Source organism: Orycteropus afer, unplaced genomic scaffold (genome assembly GCF_000298275.1).
Source record: "Orycteropus afer afer isolate SDZICR_OR568_19922 unplaced genomic scaffold, OryAfe1.0 scaffold00243, whole genome shotgun sequence".
NCBI lineage: Eukaryota > Metazoa > Chordata > Mammalia > Tubulidentata > Orycteropodidae > Orycteropus > Orycteropus afer.
Genome location: NW_006921830.1, coordinates 666,743 through 675,441, shown reverse-complemented (window position 1 = coordinate 675,441; position 8,699 = coordinate 666,743). Strand labels below are relative to the sequence as shown.

At 44.4% G+C, this 8,699-nt stretch overlaps 2 protein-coding genes across 2 annotated transcripts in view; both read left to right on the top strand.

Annotated features, from left to right (window-relative positions):
- LOC103204087 (magnesium-dependent phosphatase 1) overlaps positions 1 to 6,896 on the top strand; it is a 12,723-nt gene extending 5,827 nt beyond the window's left edge. Inside the window, exons 2-7 of the mRNA XM_042782096.1 lie at positions 3,286 to 3,333; positions 3,919 to 4,001; positions 5,920 to 6,030; positions 6,366 to 6,473; positions 6,571 to 6,656; positions 6,805 to 6,896. Coding sequence (XP_042638030.1) covers positions 3,286 to 3,333; positions 3,919 to 4,001; positions 5,920 to 6,030; positions 6,366 to 6,473; positions 6,571 to 6,656; positions 6,805 to 6,896 — 528 coding nt within the window. The remainder of the gene's footprint in view (positions 1 to 3,285; positions 3,334 to 3,918; positions 4,002 to 5,919; positions 6,031 to 6,365; positions 6,474 to 6,570; positions 6,657 to 6,804) is intronic.
- Positions 6,897 to 7,678: 782 nt separating this feature from the next.
- CHMP4A (charged multivesicular body protein 4A) overlaps positions 7,679 to 8,699 on the top strand; it is a 4,187-nt gene continuing 3,166 nt past the window's right edge. The window contains exon 1 of the mRNA XM_007949221.2: positions 7,679 to 7,709. Coding sequence (XP_007947412.2) covers positions 7,679 to 7,709 — 31 coding nt within the window. The remainder of the gene's footprint in view (positions 7,710 to 8,699) is intronic.

Below are 8,699 nucleotides of genomic sequence, written 5' to 3'. Positions count from 1 at the left end.
CAACCTTCCTTCCGAGGAGTGGCTGGTGGGTTTGAACCGCCAGCCTTCTGGTTAGCAGTCAAGTGCCTTAGGTACTATGCTACCAGAGCTCCTAGTCAGGGTCAACTCAAGGCCTGCCAACAACCGCCACCCTCAGTCCTGCTCGCTTCTCAAAGATAACCAATACTACCAGCTATATATAGACTTCCAATCCTTGTTTTCCCTATGTGTGTACATATTACATATGTATATACCTGCATATAGAAAATAGGTAATTATGTATTTAAAGAATTTTACATTCTTTGTATCTTTCCATGTTAGTGTATAAATTATTATATAATGTACCATTCTATAGATGTTCTATAGTTTATTCTTTTTCTTTTTAATGCTCTTTTAAGCTATTTTTAGTTTTTTGTTTTTACAAACAGTGCTATGGTTTCCCTCACATGGGCCTCTTTGGATATGTCCCCAATTTTCTCCTACAAGTTAACTACCTAGAAATGGAATTACCTAGTTGAAGCATCTTTGCATTAAACTGGTAAGATCAGATTCACACAGATAACTTGTACACCAGTGTTCATAGCAGCACTATGCACAATACCCAAAAGATGGAAACAACCCAAATATGTGTCAACAGGTGACTGAATAAACAAAATGTGGTATATACATATAATGGAATATTAATACAACACTAAAAAGTAAGGAAGTATGTATATGGTACAACATGGATAAATTTTGGAGACATGGTAAGTGAAATAAGTCAGACATAAAAGAACAAATACTGTATGAGTCCACTTATATTTGGAATAGGCAAATTCATAAGGAGCAAAATAGAATAGAGGTTACTAGAGGATGGGAGGGAGGGGTAATGAGTTATTTGCTAATGGATATAGAGTTTCTGTTTTGGATGATAAAGCTCTGGAGATAGAATGTAGTAATGGTTATGTAATGCTATGAATATAATTAATGGCATTGAATTGTACACTAAAAAATTGTTTAAATAATGAATTTTATGGTATGTATATTGTACCACACAAAAAACAATAAGATCAGTAAAGTGAAATAATTGTGGACAACACAGAATTACAAATTTTCACTTTGTCCATAAACCAAAAAAACCAAACCCATTGTAGTTGAGTTAATTTCAACTCATAGCAACCCTGTAGTACAGAGTAGAACTGCCCCATAGGATCTCCAAAGGTGTAATCTTTATAGAGGAGCCGACTCAACGGCACATAACAACAACAACAATCTTTATAGAAGCAGACTGCCACATCTTTCTCCCACAGAATGGCTGGTGGATTAGAACCACTTGCCTTTCAGTTAGCAGCAAGCACTTAACCACAGCACCACCACAGCTCGCTTTGTCAGATAGGGACCTTAAAAATTACCATTATTTTATAAAAGATCATTTCAGTACCTGGATATATTTAGTTTCATGAAAATCTCACTGTTGTCATAATTTTCCTCAATTTGTCATGGTGCGTTGGAATTTTCACACAGACCAGCTTGGTTTGGAATGGGAATTTGAGAATCACTGTTGTAATTTATTCTTCTGTGGTTCAGCAGATAAATCCAAAAGAGTTGATTTTGCATTTTGGAAACATATGTAGTGCTGAACCATCCTCATGGTCGGGAGTTTTTCTCAGTACTTTCTTCATTCTGGTCTATGTGAATGAATACCATAGATAGGAACCATATGTCATTTTGTGAGCTACTGCAGGAATATACATTGGGTCCCAATCCTAGACCAGCCAGGCACAAGTTAGGCAGTCCAGAGTACAGAGCTAACAGCGCAGACTCTGGAATTGGAGAATCTGTTTGGATCCATACTTCTCTACTTTTGGCTGCATAGGCATGATATTTAACCTATCCAAACTCCATTTCCCTCATCTATAAAATGGTAATACATAACAGGAACTTTCAAGGATTAAGTGTTGATGCATATAAAGCACTCAGCATAGTTTCTGACACTTGGAAAGTATTGATTATATGTTGGCTGTAATTATTATATCATTGGTGTCTTTAACCCTTCCACAAATATTTATTGACTGCTTATATGCCATACTCTCTGGTGGCATAGTGCCTAAGGCATCTGACTGCTAACCAGAAGGCTGGTGGTTCAAACCCACCAGCCACTCCCTGGAAGGAAGGTTGAGCAATCTACTTCTGTAGTGATACCGCCTCGGAAACCCAAGGAGGGATCGCTATGAGTCGGATCCGACTTGACAGCAGTGGGCTTTTTTTAAAAAAAAAAAAAAACATGCCAAACACTGTGCTTTATACTTGGAGTTAGGAAGATGAATAAAGCCTCTGACATTTAGGAAGCTGGAATAGGTGTAAAGGGAGGTAGTTATAAATTGCAGTGGGAATGAGTTTTTGAGTCCTTGGCTGATACAAATGGTTAACAACACTTGCTGCTAACCGAAAGGTTGGAGATTGAAATCTGTCCAGAGGCACACTGGAAGAAAAGCTGGGCAATTTACTTCTAAAATGCAGCCACTGAAAATCCTAGGGAGTCCGGTTCTGTTCTGACGCCCATGGTGTCACCATGAGTTGGAATCAACAGCAACTGATTTTTGAAGGTTTGAGGAAAGGGAAGGGTATTGCAGCAAGGAAAGAAATAGAAGGAAATGCTCCTAAGTTAGACTGCATGGTGTGTTTATTGTCCAAATCACTGTAAACTGGTGGGGCTAAAGTTTTAGAGAGTTAGGAAGGATGGGAGAGTAGATTAGGTGGAGCACAAGATACATGACTGTACAATTTAACTACTGTGTTTGGATAACAGCAGCACTTACAGAAGAAGTCCCCAAGTCCAAAGCTGCAATTTAGGATATAGGTAGTAGTCTGCAAAGATTTGGGAGAATTCTGTTTATTAAAAAGTTGGTCAGAGATGATCTCCTGTGTCCTTGAGGATTCTTTGAATTATCTGAGTGTTAATATCTAGTGTTGATACATATAATAGACCAAGTCTTTCTGACATGAAGGAATACTTTCCTTAAGACACCTCTGATTGGAGTCACATCCAAAGGAATGCCAGTACTTTCACTGATTTTGGTAAGGGTTGAGGGGAAAGATGGCCTCTGGGATTAAGAGGGTTAGATGGCACGCAGAATCTTTTCCTACCAGTGTTGTCCACGACCTAAAATGTTTGATGAATACAAGTATGGTCAAAGTCTTCTGATTCTTCCAAACAACTTTTCTGAGAATATGCATCTTTCAGAAGATAGTAGATCCCTAGAGACCTAGAAGGCAAACTGTAAGTGTATCAGGCTGTAAGACTCATGAAATCTTTGCCTGTTTCAGACGCTGACTGGAAAGGAGATTGAAATTGACATTGAACCCACAGACAAGGTGATGTATTCTCAACACCTACGTGCCCTTCTCCCTGCCATGTACATTTGTTTGGGTGTGCTTATGAACTTGGTCCTTTCTTCCTCACACTGTCTGCATAGCCCTTGTTCTTTCTGTTTCCACGGTCCTACCCCTGCCTGTGAGCTCCGATGGCATAGGGAGTTCTAGTGGCGTAGTTCCTAAGGCATTTGACTGCTATCCAGAAGGCTGGCGGTTCAAACCCACCAGCCACTCCTCGGAAGGAAAGTTGGGCAATCTACTTCCGTAGTGATAACGCCTTGGAAACCCAAGGAGGGGTCACTATGAGTCAGGACCAACTCCGCGGCAATGAGTTTGGTTTTGGTACCCCTACCTAAGCAGCCCCTGGGGAGCTCTGGTAGCATAGTGCCTAAGGCACTTGACTGCTAAGCAGAAGGCTGACGGTTCAAACCCACCAGCCACTCCTCGGAAGGAAGATGGGGCAATCTACTTCTGTAGTGATACTGCCTCGGAAATCCAAGGAGGGGTCGCTATGAGTTGGGTCCAACTCAACGGCACATAACAACAACAACAAGAAGCAGCCCCTGACTACTTGTTTCCCTGAAGGTGGAGCGAATCAAGGAGCGTGTAGAGGAGAAAGAAGGAATCCCCCCACAACAACAGCGGCTCATCTACAGTGGCAAACAGATGTAAGTTTGAAATAGAAATAAAAGCATGGCAGTCTTAGGTGAAGATGAGTAGTACTGAAGGTAAATCAGGCCTGCCCTTTTTTTTGGTGCATTGGGATACCTTGGCAACTTGATGAAGAATGAAAACCCATTCTCAGAGTAAGGTTTTACAGTCATAAAATATATAGCATGAAGAAAATTAATTACTATATTGAAATCTAATTATCAGAATACTATAAAAGTACTTGTGATAAAATGTGTTTTATTAATGCATTAAGATTTACTGGTGAGCCTGATAACTACCATAATTTTGAAATATTTTTAGGATACTTACAAGTTGTAATATGATATGTAACAATTTATCCATCTTGCTAATATTACTGTGGTTGTTTGCTTATATTCTGAAATAAAAGAAATACATTTGAATTAGGAGTTAATAAAGGTATAATTTTTCTCCCATCCAAGTTCATAGACCCCTACCTAAAGGGATCCGTAAATCCCAGGTTTAAAACCCTAGTCCAGATAGTATTTCTAATGCTTTTTTTTTTTTTTATTTTCTCCCTGCAGGAATGATGAGAAGACAGCAGCTGATTACAAGATCCTAGGTGGTTCAGTCCTCCATCTGGTGTTGGCTCTGAGAGGAGGAGGTGGTCTTAGGGAGTGATGGACCTTCCCTGCATTTTACCTCCTTACCCTGTCACTCATAATGAGGCATCATATATCCACTCATTCTGTGGGACCCCAGAGCCACTGTCCCCTCCCATGGATGCCAAGTCTTGTGTGTCTGCTAGTGGGAGACTATGAGGAACCCAGGATGCAGTGTTCCTGGCCCAAAGGGCTCTTGGTTGCTATTGGGTTTTAGTTTGCGGTCCTGTGTGCTCCCCTCTCATGGCTATGTCCCTGGTTGTCAATAAAATATTTCCTGGCCTCCTGGAATCTTTCTTGTATTGCATGAATGTGACTGACACAAAAATAGATTGAATGCTCACCTATTTATACCAGGCTGAAAGAGTAGGACAGTGGAAGGAATAGTGCTCTTAGAGTGACTATGGGACTCTAGGAAAGCCTACTCTCAGTGATGTGCTAGAGCCAGCTCTGACCTGTTTGTGACAGCCACTTAACTGGCATCTCTTCGCAAATCCATGAAAATTTACCCTAGTGGGAGTATTTACAGGAGTTGGTAAACATACAAATCAGACTACCCTCCAAACAGTTTTAAACATACCATTGACATGGCTGATAGCTTGGAGAGAAGAAAACTTTTGCACTGTTCCGTGGACAAAAAAATCTCTGGTGGCATAGTGCTTAAGGCATTTAACTGCTAACCAGAAGGCTGGTGGTTCAAATCCACCAGCCACTCCATGGAAGGTGGACTGGGCAATCTACGGAACTCTACAGCCTCAGAAACCCAAAGGGATTCGCTATGAGTCAGAATCAACTGGATGGCAGCTTGGTTTTGTTTTTGGTTCTGTGGACGGGCTCCTTGGTGCTTTAGTCCTTTCACTCCTCCAGGGTCAAGGAGGCGCTCTTGAGCTGCAGCCTGATGTGATGGCGCTCTAGGCGCCGTTTCTCTGTGTCCAGTCAGGACGGCCTCCAACCGGCTGGACTGTTGCCGAGCACTCTCTGGCCCTGGAGAAAGCCCCGCCTCCGTGCGTGCAATCTGCGGACATCGGTCATGTCACGGCTCCCCAAGCTCGCAGTTTTTGACCTGGGTGAGAAGATGGGGATAATTTCGTAGGGTGCTCCCCTTTACAAAATCTCCCGAGGCCCTGAACCTTTCAAGGCTGAACCTCCCCCTCCTTTCTCAGATTACACGCTCTGGCCTTTCTGGGTTGACACGCACGTAGACCCACCGTTCCACCGCAGCAGGTGAGGCAGGGCTAGGGAGGAGGGGTCAGGAGGGCCGGGTCAGAGCTGAGCGCACTGTCGCCCTCACCAGTGATGGAGCTGTACGAGATAGCCGAGGTCGGATTGTCCGACTGTACCCAGACGTGCCCAAGATCCTGGAACGACTGCAGAGCATGGGGGTGCCAGTCGCAGCTGCTTCCCGGTGAGGAGAGCGACTGACAAAAACTGTCGGTCTAGTGCTGAAGGATGCATGCTTGGGAAGACTTCTCGCATAACCCCTGGCTGCAAAAGTTTAGGAGGTGCAAATTTGCTTTTTTTTTTTTTTTGCTTCCCTAATCGTGCCTTCTTCTGTGTCTTATATTTATTAAACATTGAGTGCCTGCTGTATCAGACTGGAGGGATATGAAGTTGGATAAGGACTGAGGTTGCTTACCCATCCTGGAAAAATAGCAAGTTGATTTCCCCAAATTTTACTTAACTTCATTTGCATCCCTGGGCATTCACTCTCCTGAACCCATTTGTTACATCTTTTTGCAGGACAGGTGAGATTGAAGGGGCCAACCAGCTGCTGGAGCTCTTTGACCTAGTCAGATACTTTGTTCAGCTGGAAATCTATCCAGGCAGCAAGGTCACACACTTTCAGAGGTATGCAGAAATAAGGGCAGGAGCAGGGAGAGAGAATACCAGAGAGGCTGGAGTAACCAAGATGCCAGCTTGGTTACCCTTGTCATCTCTTGCACAGGTTGCGGCAGAAGACTGGAGTTGCTTTCTCCCAGATGATCTTCTTTGATGATGAGAAGCGGAATATTGTGGACGTCAGCAAACTGGGTACTGAGTGCTGAGGACAGCCATTTGGGAAGTGTGAAGGGTTCCCTAGGCGGGGTTGGGATAGTCTGCATGACAGGTGATGCCCACAAAAGCTAAGAGTAATAATGGAAAGCCCTGAAGGTCTGGTGAAATGTAACTTTCCTTTTAGGTGTTACCTGTGTTCATGTCCAGAATGGAATGAATCTTCAAACTCTAACTCAAGGGTTAGAGACATTTGCAAAGGCCCAAGTTGGGCCCTGAGGCCCAACCCTGTAGATGAATCTCATTTGAAGCATAAAACAGGAAGGCATTTTCAGGTGTATTTGTAAATTATTAAAGTGTATTTGTGTATGACAAAAGATCTTACCCTCGGTGTGGGTTGTTTCTGTTTTTCTAGTGTTTAAATGGAGTCCCTGGGTGGTGCAAAGGGTTAAGCACTCAACTACTAGATGAAAGGTTGGCAGTTTAAATCCACCCAGAGGTGCTCAGTAGACAGGCCTGGCGATCTGCTTGCAAAAAGTCACAGCCTTAAAGCCCTATGGAGCAGATCTACTCTGCGCACATGGGATCACCATGAGTAGGAATCGACTCAAAGGCAACTAACAGTAAGTGTGTGAACTGGGGTTGGCTGTCCTGAAGTGCCAAGACCAGGGTGTGAGACCATAGACTGCATCAGGGTCTGCACCTCATCCCTACCCCGCTTTCCTGAGCTCTGCCAAGGGTAAAAGACATGAAAAACTCTTTCACTGCTCCCATTATCTTGCATATTTCCTTTCTGGAATAAATCAATTATTGGGTAGGAGAGCAGCCTTTATAGAGCTGAAAATGAAGATGGCTGCTTTAAGAGTGCGTTAATTTAAAGCTGAGGGTTGGGGTCACGTGGAAGAAGTGGCTTTGTTTGCGTCTGTTGATGATGTCGTCGCAGTGTCCATAGGAGTGATTGGCCACTGCTGGTCGCTGAGTGATGAGGCTTCGCCCTCCCAGGAGCAAGGCGGAAGTGTGGAACACGCCTTGGGCTGGAGGCAGGAGAGGCAAGAGTCGCGATGAGTGGTCTCGGCCGACTCTTCGGGCGGGGTGAGCCTGGGCGGGAAGTGTGCTTGGAGGTGGGGCTGGGGAGGGCTGTTGCGGCGGGACTTGCCCTGTCCGTAGGCTGGCGTGGCCTCTAGGACCCACACCACGGCCCTGGCCAGGGGAAAAGACCAGACCGAGCAGACGGACAGGCTGACCAAAAACCCCGGCCGATAGAGGTGCAAGGCCCATCTTTGCTGCCAGAAGGACCCTTGCTCTCGCCTGCTTGCCTTCCCGCGTTTCCCCTACTCTCTGAGGAAAGAGTTCCAGGTCAGGGAGGATGTGAGTCGAGGGCATGGTGACTGTACTGTCTTCCATAGTATGCGTTGGGGGACTAGTTTCTGCCTGTTTCATCCAGTCCTTTCCAAAACACTGATGCTGACTGAGCCAGGTACTGTGCTGGGCAAATCAGAGGTAATTAAGAAAGACTGCCTTGAAGTTCATGTCTAGTTGGGGAAGACAAGTACAAACAGGTAGTGTGGCAACTCAGGAGTCCCTGGGTGGTGCAGACCTTTAACTCTGCTGCTGACAAAAAGGGTGGAGATTCAAGGCCACCCAGAGACACCTCTGAAAAAAGGCTTGACAATCCACTTCTGAAAAACCAGCCATTGGAACCCTATGGGATGCGGTTCCACTCTAAGACACATGGGCTTGCCGTGAATCCGAATCTCTTTGATAGCAACCCACTGACAGAGATGTCGGTAAAACACCAGGGAGCACAGAAGTAGGCATTGGAGGGGTGATTGAGAGGGCTTCTCAGAAAGCTAGGATTTTGTCAGGTAGAAAATTGAGGTATTTCAAGAAGTGGGAATAGTGTGCATCAACACAGAGGGAGGAAAGAGTGATATGTTCAGGGAAAAGGGAGACTTCTGGCTGCTTTGGTGAGTGACTGTGTGTGATCAGAGAAAAGGGAAAGCAGAGGGAAGTGTGGATGGAGAAGTAAACAAAGGCCAGACCACAAAGGACCTTGTATGTCTTGTTAAAAAATTTTGGATT